Genomic DNA, 24,739 nt, shown 5'->3' on the forward strand with positions numbered 1-24,739 from the left:
CAACCATCATTTTACTTTATGTTTTTCCTGTGATTCATGTTATTTTCTCATTCTTTCTGTATTATCTTCATTTGAAGTGATTATTTTTAATGTAGTATTTCAGCTATTTTAATAATTGTTTATTATTTTTAAAATTTATTTTCTTGGTTACCCTAGGGCTTTCAGTATACATCTTAATTCTCAGATCTATTTCAAATTTATACCAACTTAAGGACAGTGAGATAGGGAAATGTTACTTCTATGTAGCTCTAGCCTCCTCTGCCTTTTTGTATGATGTTTGCTTATCAGCAAAATCTGCATTTTTTAAAGATATTGATTTTTGTTAGAGAGAGAGTATACACACATGGGTAGGGGAGTAGACTCTCTGCTAAGCAGGGATTTTCCCATGCAGGGCTCAATCCCAGAACCCTAGGATCATGATCTGAGCTAAAGGTAGATGCTTAATAGACTGAGCCATCCAGGTGCCACAGATCTGTATTTTTTGACAGCATCCATAAGCAAACTTTTCTAGTCGCTTTCAAACAAAGTCAACCCCTTTAAGAGAGAGCTACCAAGCTCTGTTCTTACCGCTTGACTCTCGCCATATGTGAAACTCTTTGCTACTGCTTCAGAGATGGGGCAGGAATATTTACCCTTACAGTATCATCCATGAGAAGCAAGACTCTGGGCTGGGGGGCAGGAGGGGAACAGACATCTCTGATCTTCTTGGTTTGTCCCTTCCAGCATAGAACCTTAGTCCTACATGGAAGCTGGGGTGAAGATTACTGGAACCCAGTATTCTTGGCTTGCTGCACCTGTGAATGGGAGGTAGGTGAAGGGAGGGAGCCTCAAAAGTCCTTTGCCAAGAACAGAGCTTCTGCAACACAGAACTGGGAAGGACAAGTAATGCTGGTGACCAACACCATCTGGGGAGAAATCATAGTCATAAACGGATATGGATGTTTTTATGGTATAGCTTGAGCAGTCTAATCAGAACTGATGGATTATATAATTAAGAGGGCACAGTGAAGAATAAAATATGGGGTTCCTTCTTCAAAACTCATTAGGAATTTCAAGACAGTGACAGCAGATTAAATCATGTCTGAAGCTCTTCCAAGGCCCCAAGCATAGGTACCTGTGTAATTACATAGGACATATAGTCATGAAGTCATCCTCACTCCTTTTTGCCCTAGAGTAGGATCCTGGAGAACTCCTGCTATTTAAAGTTTATTAAAGGTGTTTCTTGGGGCACCTGGGTGGTTCAGTGGGTTAAGCCTCTGCCTTCGGCTCAGGATCCTGGGATTGAGCCCTGCAACGGGCTCTTTGCTCAGCGGGGAGCCTGCTTCCCCCGCTCTCTCTCTCTGCCTGCCTCTCTGCCTACTTGTGATCTCTCTCTGTCAAATAAGTAAATAAAATCTTTTTTTAAAAAAGAAAAAGGTGGGCGCCTGGGTGGCTCAGTGGGTTGGGCCGCTGCCTTCGGCTCGGGTCATGATCTCGGGGTCCTGGGATCGAGTCCCACATCGGGCTCTCTGCTCGGCGGGGAGCCTGCTTCCCTTCCTCTCTCTCTGCCTGCCTCTCTGCCTACTTGTGATCTCTCTCTCTCTCTGTCAAATAAATAAATAAATCTTTAAAAAAAAAAAAAAAAAAAAAAAAAAGAAAAAGGTGTTTCTGGGAGGTCCTAGGGGAGAGGCTTCTAAGTGAGGGCATAGGGCAGCCCTAGGTGACAGAAGTCAGATGGGAGAGAGGGGCGATGTGACTTAGGGGACTATCTATATATCAAACATTTGGGAAATTTTTGGTATCTTAAAACTCTATCATAATGCAAAAAAAAAAAAAAAAAAGGACTTGAAAAAATTCAATTTCAGAAAATTTGGAGTCACATTATTGAAAGGTTAGTAAACCTATAGAGTTAGTAGGCCAGGAGTTCCAGGGATCCTTCTGCAAAGACCTTTTGTCTTTTTGTCCAGATTTGTTGTCATTTTGTTGTCATATCCAGTTTATTAGGGCAATTTTGGTAGGAACTTGTAGGTTTATGGCAGGAATGCCAGCAATCTTTTGATTAGTAGAACTAGTTATGCAGCTCTCAAGAGAGGAATTGAAATACTTGTTCCCCAAGACCCACTCATGTGGCTGACTTCCATTTCTGTCTAGGCTTGACATTTTCCCCTCCACATTCCTCTTTCTTCCCCAACACCTCTCAACTCTTCAAAACATCTTTAGCAAGACCTGGTTTGAGAGTAATTTGCTAATCATATATATTGCTATAGGACTTTTAATGTTTAACAAGGATAGGCCTTAGGAAGGTGGTAGTGCATCTGTCATTGATTACAAGTGACAGTAGAGAGTGGTATTCTGGTTTACACCTCGGTTTACCTCTTCTTCCCCTTTTAGAGATAAATGGTCACTACCAATAATAGTCAAAGCTGTGGTTATCCTGCTGATGGGTTTATCTCTCCATTATACTGTTTTAATCAATTTCATTCTAAAATGCTCCTATATATCAGTGCTTTTCAAATTGAATGTGCAAATGAATCACCTGGGGATGTTCTTAAAATACAGATTGCTAATTAAGAAGGTTTGGCTTAAGGTCTGAGATTCTGCATTTCTAATAAGCTCCCAAGAAATCCCTACTCTATTGGTCTGTGGACCACAAGGAAAAAACACTTTGAATTATATTAAAAGAAATTTGTCCAAACTAAAACTTGGCTCTTGAATGTAATCTATAGGTCATTATTCCCTAAGTTTTAAAGCAACTCTCTACACTTAGGTTGCCATGTTCTCTCCCAGAAGTTAATTGTCAATTAGTCTGAAAGTTATATTTACTTTTAAAAGGCTTCTTAGTAATTTCAAGGCTTCTGCCTTTTGGTTCCTGAACTTAAAAATAAATAAATAAATAAATAATCACACCATCAGAAAGTAGGAGATGCGGCCTGCCAACTAGTACAGGAAACTCCCAAGCTTTTACTACATATTTGTGACATCTGGATTTTTCAAATATGATCTCTCTACTCATTTCATTATTTTCAGCCTTCCTATGCATTCATTTCTTCCACCTTTTTCCACAAAATATAAAGTACATATTTAGACTATCAATGTACTGAAAACTTCTTATTTCTTATTAATCCTCTCCACAGGTTAATTTTAAAGCCAAACGACTTTACTTATGGTGACTACATTCATCCCAAGTATTATTTTTTTTTTAATGAGAATCTCATTTTCCAGAATTCAACAATATTTCTGGCTTAGTGCAAATTATAAAATCACACTGTTTTATTAACACATCAGTGATTAGAATCTGACCCAACCCTTGACTTCTCTATGTGTAGTACTCTGACTATGCATTAATGAGGAGAAAACTTATTAGAATCCAGAAAATGTACTACTAGTCGAAGGTTTGAGTATTCTAAAGTCTACTTAAATACAACAATGCTTTTAAAACAAGATTTATTCAATATTTGGTGAAAAGCTTCAGTTTAATAAGACTCATATTTAACATTTGGTCATAAGACTGAAAGTTAATGAGTCAAAAAAATGTCTCCTGATGAGAAAAGACTTCTTTTTTTGCCTGAAAGATCTGAAATTTAAAAAAGAGCTCCATTATTAACAAATAATCAGTAATAACACAAACTATTTCAACTCAGATTAGTAACTCAGAGAAATAGATTTTAAAAAAGCGTTCAGCAGAGAAATACAGTGAAACATTTCATGCACATTCAAATTTCCCTTTATCTTTAAAAGACTTGGCATTAAGATATTTTTCTACAAATCACAGTTTCTCCTTAAAGCCCACCAATCTTTATTGACCTTCATTTTCTGAAATTGTGTAACATTTGTACAGCTTAAATAGGAACTATCTAAAAACAGCTCACAGTACAGATTATTACTTTTTATGGATTCTATCTCCCCAACTAGAGTATATAAACTCTTGGAGGGCAGACACTATCTTTTTCAATTTGGGGGATATTTGCCTGTGACATACTAGTAATATATTTCTAATATAATTAGTAATTACTAGTATAATTAGTATAATTAGTAAGTTATATTACTAATATATATATATTCAGTTTAAGTCACTCCTTCCTTCCTCCCAATCCTGCTTTTCTCCTGTAACTCTTTCCTTATATTGTTCCCTAAACTAGAGGTGAATAGTGTTTCATATTCCAAAACATTATTCCTATATTTCAACAAAAGTAAATCCACCTCCAAATTTAGCTTTATAGGATTAATTTTTTAAATTATTGTATTTTCTGAAGACATCATCATAATCCATACAACATCAGTTGTATATCCACAGTTTATAGGAAAAATTATAAAAACATAGGTCTATCAATTCTAAACACAGAACATTTATTTGTTAGCTACTATCTCAGACTAAACATTATGTTATACAACTTACCGTTTTCAGTAAAGCCCTTTGATTATACAAAAGCAGACAAGTTATTACCAAAATGAACAGTGAGATAAAAGCAAATGGTATCAAGAAAAATACTACGGTTTCCTTCCATTTGTCACCTAGGATTAAACAGTTAAAAAAAAAAAAAGGAAAGGTTAGATGTTTACAATTTTTTTTATAACTTTCATCTTTTTTTTTTTTTGAAGATTTTATTTAATTATTTGACAGACAGAGATCACAAGTAGGCAGAGAGGCAGGCAGAGAGACAGAGGAGGAAGCAGGCTCCCCGCGGAGCAGAGAGCCCGATGCGGGGCTTGATCCCAGAACCCTGGGATCATGACCTGAGCTGAAGGCAGAGGCTTTAACCCACTGAGCCATCCAGGCACCCTACAATTATTTTTGAAGCTAAATTAGTTTGTAAGTAAGCCAGTAACTGGTGAAGAACTGAGTTAAACTTGGAAGCCTCTGCCATATTTGCTAGTGCCTAGGTACCACAGTTTTGTTTGAGTATAGCATACCTTCCATTTGTGCAATTTGTATATAGAACAATTACTTGACTAAACGTCCCATCTCTTCATTGCACTTGGAAAAACAACTCCCTAAAGCTCAATTCTTGTTTTCCGATGTGATTTCATTTAAAATTTTACCTTGTGAAATTTCATACCAAAATGATGAAATATTAGCTAAGTGATTAGAAAAAGAGATCTTGTGTATCTCTTAACTCTTACTAAGTCAAAGTTTTATATCACCTAATGCTATAGTGAGCAAAATCTGGTAACAGGGAGCAGAATACATAACCAGAAAATACACCACCTTGGCAAGGGGATTATTTTGAGCTGAAGGCAATCAAGACTCAGCAGACGCAGGGTGCCTGGATGGCTCAATTCTTAAGCTTCTGCCTTTGGCTCAGGTCGTGATCCCAACATCCTAGGACTGAGCCCTGAATCAGGCTCCCTGCTCAGAGGGAAGCCTGCTTCTCCCAGTCTCACTCCCTCCCCCTGCTTGTGTTCCCTCTCTCTCTCTATACATAAATAAAATCTTTAAAAAAAAAAAAAAAAAGACTCAGCAGACTCAAGAAAAATGTTTACCTCTCCCTTAACCACATAAAAGAATTTTTATTCTTTTATTTATTTATTCTTTTATTTATTTAATGATCTTATTTATTCTCAGCCTGGTCTGAGAGCAAGCTATTACCAGAAACAACTTTCATTTGAATGACCTATCTGTATGGCAGGGGAATCATGTAATTACAGTAGCATCCCACCACCATCAACATCCTTATCCATGGGGGCGCCTGGGTGGCTAAATGGGTTAAAGCCTCTGCCTTCGGCTCAGGTCACAATCTCAAGGTCCTGGGATCGAGCCCCACATCAGGGTCTCTGCTCAGTGGGGAGCCTGCTTGCCTCCTCTCTCTGCCTGCCTCTCTGCCTACTTGTGATTTCTCTCTGTCAAATAAATAAATTCTTCTAATAAATAAATAAACAAACAAAACAAAAAACCCCATCTTTTTCCATGGTTTTGCTTTCTATGGTTTCAGTTACAAGTGGTCAACTGCAGTCCAGAAGCAGATGATCCTCCTTCTGATGTATAATCAGATCAACAGTAGCCTAATGCTATGTCATAATGCCTACAGTAGTATTGCCTCACTTCATCTGATCACTTAGACGTTTTATCATCTCACATCATCACAAGAAGGGAAGATTGAGTATAAGGTATTTTTAAAGACCACATTCAGGGGCGCCTGGGTGTCTCAGTGGGTTAAAGCCTCTGCCTTCGGCTCAGGTCATGGTCCCAGGGTCCTGGGATCCAGCCTAAAATCGGGCTCTCTGCTCAGCAGGGAGCCTGCTTCCCCCCAACCCCCTCTGCCTGCCTCTCTGCCTACTTGTGATCTCTGTCTGTCAAATAAATAAATAAAATCTTAAAAAAAAAAAAAAGACCACATTCACATAGCTTTTATCACACTATATTGTTATAACTGTTCTATTTTATTAGCTATTGCTGTTAAATCTTTCTGTGCCTACTCCTAAATTAAACTTTACCATAGATTATATAGGAAAAAACAGTTTATAGAGGGTTCAGTACTCTCCATGGTGTTAGGCATCCATTAGGGGTCTTGGAACATATCCCCTGTGGGGATATCCCCCTCTTCCTATTGTCCTGTGAATTACCCTTCTCCTACTTTGAAAAGCCAGGTCCCAGTCCCATTCCTTAGCTCATGATGGCATATAAGCCTCAACTGCCCTAATTGTCCTTGGGTCTCACATTTCCATGGGGCCCCTGTACTTATGAAATTAACTTTTTTTATTGTTAATCTATCTTATATCAGTTTAATTATTAGAGAAGCCAAAGAATCTAGAAGACTAGAAGGAACATTTTTCCTCCACAACAGTTAGTGTATTCAGCAGGATAAATTTTAACTGGCTGGCAAGAATTCTTACTATGTGAGTCTCCTAGATCTCTGCCTACAGAGTCTCATGAAAGCAAGAGTGGTGAGAGTCCTTTTCTTTTCTAAATGTAGGTTAACAGGAGAAAATATTTATGGAACAAGTTCCTTGGGTGCAGTACATCTGGTAAAGATTTGGTATGAGTACTTTTGTTTTCTATTAATCCTTTGCCTCGGTTTCTTTTTGTCACTTTCTACAACTTGAGAGCTTGGCTTTATGACCAGTGAGAATATTCTGCCAACCAAAGGGTACATGTACCAGTGTGCATTTGGCAGAGAGCTGAACAGGCTGTGGATCTGAGCGGACGGAGTTAGGCCTGGGTCCAATGTAAAAACAGAACTTGGGCTAAACTAGTCTAGACCTAGGTTTCTTGGTCTGACTATGCCAGCTGTCAGGGGAATTTTGTCTTAAGGGGCCTCAGTTCATAAGGGGCCTTTGTCATCTCAATTTTTGTTGTCTCGTTGTGATAATAAAGGTCTTTGTTCTCTTAGACTGAATCCTGTGAGGGCTGTATCTGGTGTACTCTCCTTTGCGATACCCTTTGTGTCCATAGAGAGGCTTATTGATTTGAGTCACTATTGAGATTAATAGATCTTACTTATCAATGGCCAGAAAATGGATCTTTTGAATTAGATTTCTAGATTGAAGCTTTTAGGGAGCACTCATCCTATTGACAGCTGTGGAAAAACTACATTTTTTTCCACAGGCGCCTGGGTGGCTCAGTTGTTGAGTATCTGCCTTCGCCTCGGGTTGTGGTCCCAGAGTCCTGGGATCAAGCCCTGCATCGGGCGCCTTGCTTGCTTCTCCCTCTCCCCCTGCTTGTGTTCTCTCCCACTCTCTCTGTCAAATAAATAAATAAAATCTTTTAAAAATAAAAATGGAACACAAAGGAATATAATATGGCAAGCCTTAGGGGCTCCCTTAACAAAATGGAAGAACAAAAATTAGAAAAAAATTAAAGTCTACATCCAATGTAAATTCTCCTTTTCAAAATCTGGCTCCATCTGCCTAGTTCAGCTTCCCCTTTCCTCTAACATTTACAGAGAATACTCTTGCCTGATCGCCAGGTCCAGGGTATATGGGTTACTTGTGTAAATACTGAAAGCTAGGAAGTGATTTTAGCAGAAGCACCCAATAAGGGTGGTGGAACTCATTTTGCTATCCTTTATAATTCCTACTTTCCAAGGCTCTTTAATCAGGCTCTACCAGCTTCAGGTCTTCCCATATGAAGTCCTTTTCAGGTATATCTTGGACCCCCACTGTGAAGAATTCATGTCCCAGGGACAGCAGCTATTCTTTTAAATTATAAAGCCCCTTTACTTTCGCTTTCAGATCATACAAATTTAGAGAGGAGTTGGAAAGATTAGTGGCCATTCAACACCCCTACTCACAAGGACCTTATTAGATGCTAACGGGTGTTCTTCCTACCGGTATATTGCAGTTAAGAGACAAATCATATGGCTCCCTGAGAAATCTTTCCTCCGCCACCCTCCCCCCCCCCCAAAATATGACCAGAATTGCTCTTAGGCCCTCCTACAAGTGATCAGCTGACAGCCAATGTTCAGGGGCAGATAGAAGCAACAGGAGATGCTTCCCTCCAACTCTGGAACAAGGGTGAATTGGTCCAAGTTTAAATTGTACACTCAGAAAGAAGGCCTTTGCTTAAAAGGTTTGCTTAAAAGTTTTGCTTAGAAGTTTTATACAGACTTTACAAAGGCCCTATGCAAATTCTTCAACATCAACTCAAATGTCCTCAGTTTTATCCTTCCCTGAAGGAAGGTTCCCGTATGGGCCCCTCCCAGAGTTGATGAGACCCTGGGGGATTTTCTCGTAAACTGCTATGTTATTCCCTTAAACAGCCAAGGGAAGCTAACACTAAAATTAATTAAAAACTTTGCCAAATTCTGGAGTCTACAAAGGGCATCTTGGGAAAACTGGTAGAAGCCAGCAAAGGGTAAGAATTCTTATCAGAGTCAGCTCTCACAAATCTCTGCATAATGCTCAAGAGAAGAAACTAAAATTTAATATTGTCCCTTCCTTTTCAAATCCAGACCCACTGGTTATTGATCCTGTCTCTCCCAGAGATAGCTAGCTATATGCCTTCTTGCTTGTCTCGTTTGTGTGTCCTACAAATCAGGCTTGGATTCCTGCTGCCTGGGACATGCAGGTGGTTGATTCCTTCCTAGGGCTATCTTTAGGAGTGACTCTGGATCTTCGGAAGGTAATATCCTTTACATCCTCCTTGGGGCCCCTCTTACACCAAGTGGGGATTGTTAAGTACTGCCAGAAAAACTGTTTGTCCCAGCTGAAAATTCACAAGATAGTCTAAAGGATTCTTTAGCAGTTCTATGGTCACAAGTTGGTCAGACACTGAAAGCTGATACACAGAGCCTGAAAGAATTTTTTTTTTTTTTTTAGGCTTCCTTCCCTAAACCAAAAGGAAATTATGCACCCAGAAAGAAAAACCTTCTGAAGCCTTTGTAAAAGGATTTACTAAAACATTCCAAAGATCCGTGGTATAAAAAAGCAAATTGAAGATAAGGTACTTTAATAGGAGGATCAACCTCTTATGTCATTTAGGCTGCAATCCAGTTGTTGGAGAAAATAAGAATAATTGTCCTTATCTTACAAATCTTTACAGAATGAGAAATGCAGCTGTAGAAGTAGTTTAAAGTTCACTTCTTCCTTTTTATCGCTCCCTAAACCTCCCCTGTTTATTTCTAAAGGCTTTTTAAGTATTGTAACAATTCTGGCCTTAGGAAACTAAAGTCCTTGTTGGAGGAACACACATTCTTTCCCTCTGTCTTTGGTAAGTGCTTTTATCTAGGTCATCTCTTTAAAGTACAAACTTCAGGGAGGTAATTCTTACCAGAAGAACTCAAAAATAAAAAGGTCATTTGAAACTTAGATGAATGCTTCTCACAAATACTAATTTGTATTATTGTACCTGATTCAATGGCAGTATTTTTTAAATGGAAGCTATAAGTTTTCTGTCTGTATATTTCTAGTTATTTATTTTTTTAACATTTTATTTGAAACAGAGAGAGCGAGCGTGCATACACAAACGTGCGTGCACACACACACACACACACACACACACACACACGTGCACACATGCAGGGGGGAAGGGCAGAGGGAAAGGGATAAGTAGACTCCCTGCTGAGCTTGGAGCCCTGCTGGGGCTTGAGCCCTGCTGGGGCTTGAGGTCATGACCTGAGCAGAAGTCAGAAGCTTAACCAACTGAGACACCCAGGCGCCCATTTGTGTGTGTTTATATATACATGTATTGTAAGATATTTTTCTGCCTATGGATAGTACTGTCAAAATTAATTTGTAAAAAAATTCTATTTAACCAACTTAAAATTAAACATTTATATAAACAATTCTCAGAAATATAATAAGAAACTAACCCAAATGAGTTTCAGGTTTACATGATCTGGGAAAATACTGGGTATTAAAACTACTTTAAGTTTGTTGGTTTAATTAAAACAGGTATGTCTTTCAAGTTACCAGGATTAAACATAATTCTTTTTTTCTACCAAAGCTTATTAAAGGTCAAAAGAGTTCATGTTATCTCTTACAAAACTTGTCAGCATGAAAAAATAGTTTGAGATGACAGTTGACTTTGTTTCATGTCTTATCAAGTTTTTGTGAGTAATATAAACATAATTGAGAACAATTAGATAGATGTTTATGAAATAAGAGTTTTTAGGTGAATTTTTTTGTTTCCCCAACTCTTTTTGGTAACATAAAACCTTAAAAGTTTTGGTAAGTTAGGGGCACCTGGGTAGCTCAGTGGGTTAAAGCCTCTGCCTTTGGCTCAGGTCATGATCTTAGGGTCCTGGGATGGAGAGCCCTGGCATCGCATCGGGCTCCCTGCTCAGCAGGGAGCCTGCTTCATCCTTCCTCTCTCTCTGCCTACCTGTGATCTCTGTCTGTCAAATAAATAAACAAAGCCTTTAAAAAAAAAAAAGTTTTAGTAAGTTAAATGAAGGATAGCTCTAAATATCCATAATATAGTAATAAACAAAGATCATTTTGGGGGCACCTGGGTGGCTCAGTCCTTAAGTGTCTGCTTTCAGCACAGGTCATGATCCAGAGTCCTGGGATCGAGCCCCTCATCCGGCCCTGCATCAGCCCCACATATGGCTCCCCACTCAGTGGGGAGTCTACTTCTCCCTCTGCCCCTTCCCCAATTCACTCTCTCTCTCTCTCTCTCGCAAATAAATAAAATCTTTTTTTTTTAAAGAAAAAAGACATTTTTATTTTATTTATTTATTTATTTAAAATTTTATTTATTCATTTGACAGACAGAGATCACAAGTAGGCAGAGAGGCAGGCAGAGAGAGAGGAAGGGATCTCTTTGATCCCTGCCAAGCAGAGAGCCTGTTGTGGGGCTGGATCCCAGGAACCCAAGTTCATGACCTGAACCGAAGGCAGAGGCTTTAACCCACTGAGCCACCAGGTGCCCCGAAAAAAAGACATTTTTAAATAAGATAACATACTAAAACATTAATTGCTGAACATAGGTTTATCTATTTTTTCTTCCTATTGCTAAAGGAAAAAGATAACGGGCTCAAAATGGAGTCCCTTGTGCTAAGCTCCACACCAGAAAACTAAGACTTAAAATCTAACTTAATTACAGTTTCAGCATTGTGCCAGGGACATGACCTTTATCAAGTGTCTGGAATTACCTGATCAGTACTAGTGAGATAATCTGCCTGGTGGACCTCTGACCCCTTTCATCCCGTAAAGGAAAGTGACCTTTCCTAAAATAATCCATAATTTTCCCCCTTCTGCCTATAAAACCTTCCATTTCATACAGCTCCTCAGAGCTCCTTCCTATTTGCAAAATGGGATGTTGCTCAATTTATAAATCTTACATAAAGCCAATCAGATCTTCAAATTTACACAGTTGAATTTTGTTTTTTAAACACTATTACAAAGAAACTACGATATTGGGGTCTGTCGGTAAGCATGTCTTGTGTTATAGTGAAAGACTATATTGTGAAGAAACATATGTTTCTAGAAATTATGAAATGTATTCATAAATTTTCCAATCTAAAGCATGTTGGCAAAATATACAATTCACAATTGCTTTAGTTTCACTATAAATTAAATTTCTAAGGATTAAGAATTCTAATTAATACATGTAATTAAAGCTGCTAGAAATAATAAGGAAAACACATCTGTATGCAAGGATAGTACGATATGCATGTTTGGTAAGAGAGGTTATGAGGAATGGAGATGCATTTTTTGTTGAGGAAAAAGAAAGTAGTTTTATCCTAAAATCAAACTGGTTGTTTCAGAAGGAGAATGAAGATAATAAAAGACAAATTATATAGAAAATTAGGAAGAAAGAAAGAGAGTCATACCTTGTGTTCTTAAGTTGGGCTAAAATAGAATTCATTTATTACAGGGGATATAAAATTAAACTTTAAAATCAGTAATGCACTTTCATAAAACTGGAGCTTAATTTTCTTTTCTATAAATCTATGTTTGAGGTGCTTGCTAATTTATCTATTTATAGACTATATGCAAGAGCATTTTTATTTCCATTATTACAAAATACACTGAAAGAAAATATATTTGTTACCAAATAGCTATTCAGTTACTGCTCTTATCTCTTACCTTTCCAGCATTGTTCATCACTCCACTCACTCCAGAGTCCATCATCTGAGCAATACATATTTATTTTACTTCTTACCAAAAAGCACAATTTTTTACTTTCATTTGATGTTCTGGTGATTTGAATCTCATTTTCAACTGTGGTAGTCTGAAAGCCAAGTAAAAAATAAGATGCTATTATTTGATCTAATTGCAGCTAGATAGATCTCATTTGACTTGTCATTTTGGTAGCAGATTTTATTACATGAAATATACATATCAAATGACAAGAAAGCTATATACCAAATCTTTTTTTTTTTTTTTTAATTTTATTTATTTGACAGAGATCACAAGTAGGCAGAGAGAGAGGAAGGGAAACAGGCTCCCTGATGAGCAGAGAGCCCAATGTGGGGCTTGATCCTGGGATCAACCCTGGGATTATGACCTGAGCCGAAGGCAGAGGCTTTGATCCACTGAGCCACCCAGGCACCCCCATATACCAAATCTTCACAGCGATTATCTCTCTGCATGGTGGGGTTTTTTCATTATTTTTCTTCCCTTCCTTATCTGTATTATAAAATTTTTCTATACTAATAATGGATCACCTGTAGTAAAGGCATGTGGGACAGAGCAAAATGTCTACATAGCTTTATTGTTTATGATAACCAGTATTTGGAGTAGTGTCAAATTTCGCAGATTACATAAACTGGAATATGCTACAGATACTGAGTTAGCAAAAGGAGCCATCATGTGAATGTTATTTCTATGGAAACTACAGAGTTCATACACATAAAGTCTTTTTTTTTTCCTCTCTCTCTCTCTCTCTCCTTATTTTGGCTAACTGCCATAAAAGCTACATAACAGTGCTCAGGGCTTAGCATGAAACTTCTTCAGATATGAGAATACACAGGGCTAGATGTTCTCAAAGGGAAAAAAAAAATCAATGAAGAAATTGCTTGAGTTTTGCATTTCAAAGAACTGAACAGTATCTCTCATCCAAAATAACAGCTTCTATTTTATTGTATCTTTTCTTGGGAACCGGCATAACATAGTGGACTGGGACTAGCTGAATAATTTGTAAGTCAATTCATTTTCTTGGGACTTGTAAATCAATTCAACTCCCAGTTTTCTTCTTATCCGTAGGTGAAATTAATTGATTAGAACTAATGGCTCACCTATGCTGTCTCCACCACTTTCTAAGTTGGAAACCAATGAATAAAATTAACATATAACAATGTAGGGCTAAAGGCATCATCACACTGTTGTTACTGGGGGGTAATGAGTTTTGCAATCATTGTCTCCTTCCTCTGTCAGCCCCTCTCCTGCATTACCAGCAATTCAAGTAGCCCTGTCAGAGTCTAATTCTGACATGATGCTTGTTCCTCAAGAAGTGGTTTTATTGTGCTGTTTTCCTTTTCACCAAAGCCCTCATCATAACCCATCTCATACCTGCACTTGGCAACTTTAATTTATTGGCACAATATTAGAAACAACTGATTACATTATCTCTAAAGTCCTAACGTAGCTTTAAAATTTCTATGACTGATTATCCTTTCAGACTACAAGCAAGCATCTTTCTTTTGTCCCCTACATTATATTGTTTTCTGGAAATTATACTAAGATACATGTCATATTCTATTTCTTATGTGGATAGCAACTGATTTTGGTTCTCGTATTTGCTTATTTTATTAAGTCTATATTTAAAAAAAATTAAAAACTATGTTTACGTTTTTTCCAAACAAATGCAATGTTCGTACCACCCAGGTAGTGTCATCTTCGGTGAATTCAATTTCATAAATAAAACATTTGGCTGGAATGGGTCCTTTAGGCATGCTCCATCTCAGGTTAACTTCCTCTGAATTCTCCACAGTAAGACTAAGGTACTCTGGTGGCAAAGGTTTAACTGAAAAGCGAAAGGAAGTCATTTCAACATGGAAGTCATTAAGTTTAGCAGTAGCTCTTATCAAAAGCTAGGGACACCTAGTAAGAGAAATCTCTAACATAAATCGGATGGGTCAAGACTAATCACTACAATGTGAATTAAAATCAAAGTTGCTTGGCAACCAAGATTAGTTTATTGAGAAACTTGGTTATTTTGGAAACTAAATTTTGGTAAATCACATATTGACAAATATTTAAACCCAAAAGAAAACTTAGAAGATCCAAATCATTACAGTCATTTTTCCATTTGGTAGCATTAGGAACAGCTGCCACAACAATTACCACTACTATTTTTATCAATAGCTAACTCTCATTTAGACCTTATGATGAGTCAGGCACTGAAGCAGGGATATCACATCATAAACTCACTCATGGCGGTGTCTACATGGCTTAGTCGCTTAAGCGTCTGTCTTCAGCTCAGGTCATGATCCCAGGGTCCTGAGATGGAGCCCCTCTTTGGGCTCCCTGCTCAACAAGGGAGTCTGTTTCTCCTTCTTCCCTCCCCCCACCAATCTGCAATGCTCTCTCTTGCTCGCTCTCCTCTCAAATAAAATCTTAAAAAAAAAAAAAAAAAAAACCTCACTCATGTCTCACAATAAGCCTTTGAAGTGTCCTCTATCATCCTCATTTTACTGATAAGGAAATTGAAACAGACTTTAAAACTTGCCCAAAGTTATACAGCTATAAACTGGTAAATCTAAGATTCAGATCCAGGTATGGCTGACTCTAAAACCTGACATTATTGTAACACTAGAACTAAGAACTCCAACTCAGAATATCTAACCATTTGTGCATTGAGATGTGGGAATAAGGGATTCTATAATTACTCCATTATTAACTCTAGACCAAAATACTTTACAGCAGACCAATGCTTTGAAGCTAGGGAATAAATTGTAAATTCTAAATAAAAATTAAAAAAATAATTCTTGCTGAGATTCCTTATTCCTATACTTTTATATTTAATAAGAGCTTCTTCATATACTCTCTTGGCCCTCATTTCTTAGGCTTTGCATTTCCATAACTTTTTCTATATCTTTGTCTCCATCTCTTCTCTTCCATGTGATTGTAAATGGCTTAAACTAAAAACATTTTGAAGTTGTTTAACTCACCTATATTTTGAAGCTGAAAAATAAAATAGCTGGGTTGGATAGGATGGGATTCTGATGATCCATTAACACAGATATAGAAATCTTTATAGTCTGATGACTCCAAATGGGGAAACCTGCAACCTGTATTTTTTCCATTAGCCTTGATGTAATCGGGACACTGTATTGCGTGCTTCAAGCCCTCAAACCTGTAAAAAGAGGTATTGTAAGAATTGTGCTTCCCAATATCTTAAAGTATCATGGTATTCAGTTTTCAATTATTTTAAGATACCAAGTGAATAAAAAAATCATTTAATAACATCCAATATTTATTGGGCACCAACTCTGTGCCAAATCCTATGCTATGTGATAGAGATATAATAATAAAGAAAGCATATTTGATAATTTCATGGAGATTACAATCTGATGGGAGTCTTTACAAAATATCGAGGATAAGGCAAGGATTCTTACTCATGTATTGAAGTGATATTAACTTGCCCACAGGATTTGCGAATCAAAGAGTAAGATTTCTATTTTAAAAAAACCTAGGGTTTAAATATATAATGCTGGGTGATGTTGCCCTTTTAATATTGTACTGGAGAACTTATATTAGAAGAAAGCACATCTAAAAAGCAGACTTACAAAATACTGCTATGTTTAATAAAATGAATGATAGTCCTCTGAAGATACCATACACATCAAGAGCTAAGCCTCAGAAAAGCCAACAGAGGGGTCAAAAAGAAAAAGAGCTGTCTGGCAAATAAATATGTAATTTCCCATTCTCTTTGACAAGAAATGTTGCCATATCACTCACTGAAAGTTAACCTCTTTCCAGTATTAAAGCTAATGGGAATTAGGGTGGATTTCCCTACTGATTTTCAAAACACAAATGTCTGGTTTATTTTCCTAAATTATATTTTGCAATGCAAAATGTGACATCTGTAAAAGCAGCCAAAATCCCTCTTGAAATTAGGCCAAGCTAGTAGCTGACCAGGTGCCGATACAAATGGCCAGACTTTACTGAATTCACTTTTTGCCAAGTAGTCAGGTTGTTTCCATTGCTTGTTTTGTTTTTTATCCCAAGTTGTTATGTATTTGCATGAGGGGGGGTGATAACAGAATTTTATGATAGTGAAAATCACTTTATTTTTTAACACAATAGCTGCCAGCAGCTAGAGAGAGGGAAGAAAATACAAGCATTCTATAATATATTAGCTTTAATTTCCCTTTTCAAGTAGTCAAGTATTTACTCTGGGCAGATTTTGCAAAGTTACAGTCTCTTGGTTAGTTCACCTAATTTTGTTTGGGAGACTTGAGTTTTAGGCTTGACTTTACTCAGATTTACTATGTGCCAGCGTGAAGCCTCATGGCAACCTTATTTTCCAGTTTCTAAGATGTCAATATTTACCCCTCACTACTAAGATGAGGATAAAGCTATGTTATATATGAACTACAATGTATAAAAGGGCATACTTTCGGCCTTTTTATCTAGAACAGTGCCTGGCATTTTATAATTGCTTCAAATTTGTTGAATTAATGAACAAATAAATTAGACTGTAGAGATTGACCCAGCCAATTCCAGATGAAGAAACCCCAGAAAGGAAAATGGCTTGCCCAAGACCACCAAACTCAATGATGCCAGAGCAGGCGTTAAAACCTAGTTCTCAGTATTCTCAATAGCTTATGGCTTATCAGTTATGTCTTATGATTTGTCTAAAAAAAAAAGCCATGGGTCTGAAACACAAAGAGTAACACTTTGTCCTCTCTTGCTTTTTAACGTTATTTAATAAATGAATAAATTCTAATACATATTTATCAATGTACCAATACTCTCATTTAATGAATATTTTGTGATGATCTATGATAGGCATAGCACAGCACAGATAGTGAAAAGAAATGTAAGAAACAGTTCATGCCCACTAATCACTTAAAAATTTAAGGGACCAGACAAAGCACACATATATGACAAAAATTTAAATGTCATTCGGACAAGGAATTAAGAGCTAAAATAAGTAATAGTTCGGAGAAAAACTGAACAGAAGTTGATGTGATCAGTAAAGAGTTAATGAAACTGAATACCAGATGGGCCTAAAAGATGGGTGATGGGTAAGGGTTAGGGAGAAAGCCAGAGGGCATTCCAGATAGTAATGCACACAAAGGCATAAAGAATCATAACAGAGGTGAGAAAGAAAATGTAGAGATGGGTCTAAATGGAGTGGAACACTCACACCAGAGATAGTAGAAGGTAATGTTGGAAGAGCAGTGATAAAGTGAGGCAGACATTTGAATGCCAGACAAGATTTTTATCCTGGAGCAATGAAGAGCCACTGGAAGGTTTTGATATATGAAAATAGCAATATAGGAAGATAAATCTGGCTACACTGTGCAGAATGAATAGGAAGGGAAGAGCCTGGAAGCAGAGACCATCATTTGGGAAACTATGAGTCATCCAGTTGCGGAACAGAGGTGAGCCTACAGTAGAGTTCTTACAGTAGAGATGGGAAGTGAAGAACAGATGTGCAACCTTGGAAAGCAGTGTCAGAATGCAGTGAACAATGTTATCATGAAACAATGAAGGAATGAAGGAGATAGAAGATTCAGATGGCTCTAAGTGTAAAGCCTCAGTGATAGTTAAAAAAGGGAAGTCAGGAAAAGGATTCAGCATTAATAGGTACCTGCCAAAACTTTTTAGGTTATAATCCTATATATCTAAAGGATACAAAATTTAATCCAGTACAGGAACAGTGTTGCATTCCTGTATCACCCCATAGAGTGACTTCCAGTAGATACAGCCTAAACCTACTTATCCCCCCTTGAAAACCCCAAATAATTGTAAGCAACCTTCATCATAAATGCAACTCCGAAAAATAATAAATTCAATTTAGTAAAAATACAGTTATTCATACTATAATATTTATAGATACTTTCTTAATATGGAATTCTTATTATAAAAATACTTACCAGTAAAACAATTGGTAATTGGTAACCAAATGGGCACTCACACCAGGTTTCCAAGAGCAGAGTAAATGTTGCCAGTTGTAATATACACAGTCCATTTCCCGAACTTTGGTATCCTCGTTTCCTAAAGAATGAATGAACTATCAATGCTTGAGAGGCATGGTTATGAGTAATTTGGGAAATCACTATGCAATTTAATTCATTTCTTTTGATCTCTCTATTTCATTTAGCAATCAATATATAATCAGGAATATTCTAAAAGGAAATTATTAGAAGTCACTTCACTGTAATGGGGCATGTAAAAATCAAAAAACTTTTGAGGGCTCATTTAATGGTACTAGTATAAGCATATGAAAAGGTACTAAATGAATAATTCTAGGATGCAGGGTGCCTGAGTGGCTCAGTTAGTTGGGCAACTGTCTTCGGCTCAGGTCATGAGCCCAGGGTCCTGGAATTGAACCCTGCATCAGGCTCCCTACTCAGCGGGGGCCTGCTTCTCCCTCTCCCTCTGTCTGCTGCTCCCCTTGCCTGTGCTCTCCCACTCTCTATCTCTGTCAAACAAATAAATAAAAAATCTTTAAAAATTAAAAAAAATTAAAAATAAAAATTATTCTAGGATGCTCTGAGCAGTTGAGCAAATACTCACATACGTATTTACTAATATGACCTCAAAACTGGGAACTATAGGAGCACCTGGGTGGCTCAGTGGGTTAAAGCCTCTGCCTTCATCTCAGGTCACGATCCCAGGGTCCTGGGATCAAACCCCACATCGGGCTCTCTGCTCAGCGGGGAGCCTGCTTCCCTTCCTCTTTTTCTGCCTGCCTCTCTGCCTGGTTGTGATCTCTGTCTGTCAAATAAATCTTTAAACAAACAAACAAACAAACAAAAAACTGGGAACTATATTAACCTAATAAGATGCAGGTTTTGCCAAATTTGTTTGCTGATTTAAAGGATTCAAAATGGCCAGTCACCCACTCCTAAGAAGAATTCTATCTGCTGCCACACTTTCATTTATACATACAATCTAGTAAATAAGGGTTAAGGGCCTTATGCCCTGTATGGGTTGTTCTGACAGTATTAAATATGAAAAGAGAGCTTTATTTTAACCTCTTGGTGATGTCCAATAAGTAGCTTCTGACCATGAACTTCGAACTTCCAATCCATTTGTGCATTGTGCTGGCACAAGTGTGTGTATCTTTGCTTCAACACCTTTGTTAAGATCAAACCCATCTTTGTAATGTAGATTCTTGGTAATGACGGTCTGTTTGATAAGAAGATGAGACAAAGTCAAACTTACAGTGACAGCATCATGAGCCACATTATTGGGGCTAAGAAGTCACCTTGGAGTGTTACCAATATCTAAGAAATTCCTAATGATTATCAGATACAATGTCCTAGATATTTCTAGGCAGGCTCATTTCTGCATATTGTATCATTTGAGAATCTTAACATCTTATACAGAATAAACCCAGGGGTGCCTGGCTGGTCTAATGGGTAGAGCATGGGACTCTTGATCTTAGGGTTGTGAGTTCAAGCCCCATGCTGGGTGTAGAACCTATTTAAAAACAAACAATGACAACAAACGAAACAAAACCAAAATAACCCCCAAAAAATCTGGAAAAGAAGAGAGTCTCTATGCAAGATCTTGAGCTATAACAAACTTGAAATCAAGAGATAATTTTCAGATACCATATGCCTATTACATGACAAATGTTTCTAATCACATTTCAAGTATCATTTGAACTCTTCAGGAACCATATACAGTAAAACCTGGGAGGCAACTGGAGAAAGGCAGACAAACTATGAGCTCCCAGAGGACTACAATCATGTCATTTATCCTTGTATTCTTGATACCTAGCCAAGTGCCTGGCACAAAATGTTGCTCAATAAATGTACTTGAATTGTCTCTTGAAACTACCTATGAATTGAGGAAGCTAACAGTATGCCTCATACAACGAAATCTTTGAACATGCTTGACTATGTCCTTAATAAGTCAATAAAGTTTCACTGAACACTTACTATAATATATGCAAAGAACTATGCTTTGTTCTGGGGTCAAGTGCAAAGATAAATAAGGCTTAATTCCTACAAAGAAAAAGCTTACGGTCCAATAGCCTATATAAGACTCTTATACAGGTATTTACGTAACCATAAAATACAGTAAAATGTGTAAGTATTCTTCAAGTCTATATTCCATGGAATCAATTTTTTTTTTCCTACACTTCAAATGGTAGTCTTAATACTGGGTGTGGTAAAAATAGATGTGGCAGGATACTCAGGCGATAGCAGCAGGCATGGCAGCTTATTATTTCTTAACAATAACTATTGAGAGGGTGCCTGGGTGGCTCAGTCAGTTAAGTGTTTGCCTTTGGCTCAGGTCATGATCCCAGGGTCTTGGGGTGGAGCCCCACACCGGGGTCCCTCTTCAAAGGGGAGCCTGCTTCTACCTCTGCCTCTGCTGCCATTCTGCCTACTTGTGTTCTTTCTCTCAGTCAAATAAACAAATCTTTAAAAAATAATAATAATAATAGCTATTGAGATACAGGATTCAGAGTGGACACTGACATCAAAAATTAAAAGAAAGTTCCTAATAATCACAACAAGTTTGCAAGTGCTTGCTTTACTTACCTTCCAATATTTGCTACCAATGTTTCGGTATTTTAATTCATACTCTATTGGGCAGTCTTTAAAATTATCCAGAAACAGTGGAGGTTGCCATTGCAAAGACAGATAACCTAAATATCCAGGGTCCACTATCTCAAAATCCTCAGGAGGATTAACTGAAATAAAATCAATAAAATATTTTTACTTTTTTTCCTGTATCTTATGACAAAATTTGCTAAATCTAGATCACTTCCATATGTCCACCAGGTGGTGAATAGATAAATAAACTGTAGTACATCTATACAATGGAATATTATTCAGCCATAAGAATGAAGTACTGATTGACGCTACAACATCCAAAGGCCCTGAAAACATTAAGCTAATTTAAAATAAGTCAATCACAAAAGATCACATAAGACCAATTTATATGAAATATTCATAATAGGCAAATTCGTAGAGACAAAAGTCAATTAGTGGTAGCCAGGAGCTGGAGGAAAGGAAAAAAACACATGACTACTGTATAAATACTTGATTTCCTTGGGGAAGGGGATATAAATATTCTGGAATTGAGTAGCTGGGGTTGTTAAACAAGTATATTGTGAAGATACTACAGACCACTCAACAGTACACTTTTTTTTTTTTTAAAGATTTTATTTATTTATTTGACAGACAGAGATCCCAAGTAGGCAGAGAGGCAGGCAGAGAGAGAGGAAGGGAAGCAGGCTCCCTGCTGAGCAGAGAGCCCCATGCGGGGTTCGATCCCAGGACCCTGGGATCATGACCTGAGCCAAAGGCAGAGGCTTTAACCCACTGAGCCACCCAGGCGCCCCAACAGTACACTTTAAAAGTCTGTGTTTTATGTTATGGAAATCATATCAATAAAGCTGTTAAAAAGTCTAGATTAGGGGCACCTGGGTGGCCCAGTGGGTTAAACCTCTGCCTTCGGCTCAGGTCATGATCTCAGGGTCCTGGGAGAGAGCCCCGCATCAGGCTCTCTGCTCAGAGGGGAGCCTGCTTCCCCCTCTCTCTCTGCCTGCCTCTCTGCCTGCTTGTGATCTCTGTCTGTCAAATAGATAAATAAAATCTTTAAAAAAAAAAAAAAAGTCTAGATTACTGCTATATGCAAATATGACTTTGCCTTACCTAGCTACTAAGTTTTCACAGAAGCAGGCAGTTGAACATGGAATTATCTCTGTGGTTATATAGACCAGAATTTGGCCTAAGATGGGAACACTTTATTACATAAATCTCTCTAATAACAAGAACCAATCAGTATTAATTCAGTGTTTACTATATGCATATAACACAAAAGGGATAGGAAATGTAAAATATGACTACTATGGCTTAATGCCTTAAGGATTAGAACAAGCAGATCTTGTCATTCCATTCTGGTTAACTGAATTCTCCAACTAAAGTTCATTACTATCCCAGGGAAAGCCAGGGCCACTCTTCCGAAGGACTTAAGAAAAAGTGTGAGGGAGCTGAGGAGAGTAAAAAGCCCATTTTATTTGTCGGGAGGAGCAGTGGACGGCAATGGCTGCCCCAACTGGTGGTTTAAAAAGCAAACGAACAAGTAATTTTCTCACTAGCAAATCTAATAGTACTATAGTACTGCCCTCATGTTGCCTTTCTGCTCATAATTTCCTTTCATTTTTGCCCATTTGTTCATTTTAATGCCTCTCATGATACATATTGAGGTGAAGAAAAGAATCTACAAAAAGATTGTAATTTGCGGTACAAATTATGATTTGACATGGGACCCCCACCAGGTACCAATAAAGAATGTCTCTATTGAGGATAAAATGACAACCCTATTGTTTCAATTCTTATACTTACAAATCTTTGTGAAATGAATTGTTCTGATTACCTTCCGCAATAAGGAAAATTCAGTAGACATGATTTAATAATTCTGTAATTATGTTTAAATTTTACTTTTTAAAAAATTTTTATTTTTTTTTTTAATTTCTTTTCAGCGTTCCAGAATTCATTGTTTAGGCACCCCACCCGGTGCTCCATGCAATATGTGCCCTCCACAATACCCACCACCAGGCTCACCCAACCTCCCACCCTTTGCCCCTCCAAAACCCTCAGTTAGTTCCTTAGAGTCCACAGTCTCTCATGATTCATCTCCCCCTCCAATTTCCCCCAACTCCCTTTAAATCTCTGCATATTTTTCCGTATTTATCTAATTATCTCAAAGATTAAGGACCACAAATAAGTTTCCAGTTAGTTGAGTATTAGGCAATGAGATTTCAGATAATTAACCTATTAGAAGACTATATGAAAAGGTCTGGAAAGTGTCTTTTAGTTTGACTTTTATCCTGCAAAATGTTTGTTACCATTAGTTACCTTAAACATGAGGCTGGCTAGTAAGAACATATCATTTGTGTATGGACTTCCTAAAATATTTCCAGTAATAATCTATCTACTTGTTATGCACTTCTACAGGGTAGGTTGAAAAGACAGTTAATATCCTAAAGTTTAAAAGTACTCCATTGTTGGTTTACCTTTTATCTCAGCATTTGAAGGCACAGAGACAAACGTTGTGCAAATAAGCAGGGTACAGAAGTGTCTCCCATCCAAATGAGCGAAAGCCATTTCTCCAAGATTAAATACCTTGAGATTTCCACTCTAAGAAGGAAAAATACATTTTAACTTTATGTTACTTCAAATAACTAAGACTAAATGTGATTAAAAACACATTTGATAACTCTGTGTGCCTTCAACTAGGAATTAGGAAAACTGTGCCCCTTTGAACCATGGAAACAGAAAAAATCAGGTTTGGAACCAATAACCTAGAAAGGGAGGATTCTAGGCTCTTTTTTCCCTAACAGTTAAAAAAAAAAAAGCAAAACAAACATATAAACATATAACTGCTTGTATCCCTTCATATCGGCCCCCCAACATAGACTTTTCCATACATCACATGCTCTGGCCAGGATAGGATAACTTCAAATAACCTTCAGCCTGAAGACTGAGTCAGACCCACCAGAGGGTCCTTATTGGATCACAGTGGGCGTTATGACATCATTAATCTCCATAGCAACCCTCTCACCTAGCAACAAGATACATACACTGATACATATACTCTTTTCTGAGATTAAAAAGCATTTGAAAGTTATCTGATTACCAAGAAAGCACAGAACCTACACCAAAGCCTCAGACTTTTTTTGCTCCATAAGTATTAAACCACCATCCTCTACTCTCTATCTGTTTCTGTTTGCTGTATCAACAAATAGCATTCTCATCTTCCCAGTTGCCCAAACTAGAAACCTGGGAGTTCAACTTCTCCCTCTCCCATACAACCTCTCCCATTATCACTACCCCTTCCAAGATGAGGAACTTATCATTAGGATTTCATTATCCAGTCTTTCTTGTCTCCAAACCATCCTCCATACCACATATAGCCAGAATGACCTCTCTAAAAAGCAAATCTCTTTTCACCTGTTTCTTAAAACAACACTTCACTGTCATAGAATACAACTTAATAGTCTTTACATTCTTGAAGAATATTGGTTGTATGACCGAAATTTAAAGGATTCATGTCTCCACATAACGACTTAATAAAAAACCACTCTTCTTTCAAAGAAAAATCACTACTCCCAATTTTATACTTCTCCTTGAGTCTATACTCCTGGAACCAACAATTTCACAGGAAGTTAAGGAGTAAAGATCACTATACCAATATTTAGTGATTACCTTTCTTTTCTCTTACATAAATTCATTAA

General features: G+C 37.5%; 1 protein-coding gene across 6 annotated transcripts in view; it reads right to left on the reverse strand.

Moving 5' to 3' along the window:
* Positions 1-3,406: 3,406 nt before the first annotated feature.
* IL13RA2 (interleukin 13 receptor subunit alpha 2) overlaps positions 3,407-24,739 on the reverse strand; it is a 46,348-nt gene continuing 25,015 nt past the window's right edge. For 5 of the 6 annotated variants that reach the window (XM_059158271.1, XM_059158274.1, XM_059158270.1 and 2 more), the window contains exons 3-11: positions 23,519-23,642; positions 21,036-21,187; positions 19,515-19,668; positions 18,411-18,531; positions 15,474-15,658; positions 14,151-14,326; positions 12,448-12,592; positions 4,376-4,491; positions 3,407-3,553 (exon numbers count right to left, since the gene is read on the reverse strand). In XM_059158271.1, coding sequence (XP_059014254.1) covers positions 3,503-3,553; positions 4,376-4,491; positions 12,448-12,592; positions 14,151-14,326; positions 15,474-15,658; positions 18,411-18,531; positions 19,515-19,668; positions 21,036-21,187; positions 23,519-23,609 — 1,191 coding nt within the window. In that variant the 5' untranslated portion in view covers positions 23,610-23,642 and the 3' untranslated portion in view covers positions 3,407-3,502. The remainder of the gene's footprint in view (positions 3,554-4,375; positions 4,492-12,447; positions 12,593-14,150; positions 14,327-15,473; positions 15,659-18,410; positions 18,532-19,514; positions 19,669-21,035; positions 21,188-23,518; positions 23,643-24,739) is intronic. The other variant, XM_059158276.1, reaches the window with a different exon arrangement.

Source organism: Mustela lutreola, chromosome X (genome assembly GCF_030435805.1).
Source record: "Mustela lutreola isolate mMusLut2 chromosome X, mMusLut2.pri, whole genome shotgun sequence".
Taxonomy (NCBI): Eukaryota; Metazoa; Chordata; class Mammalia; order Carnivora; family Mustelidae; genus Mustela; species Mustela lutreola.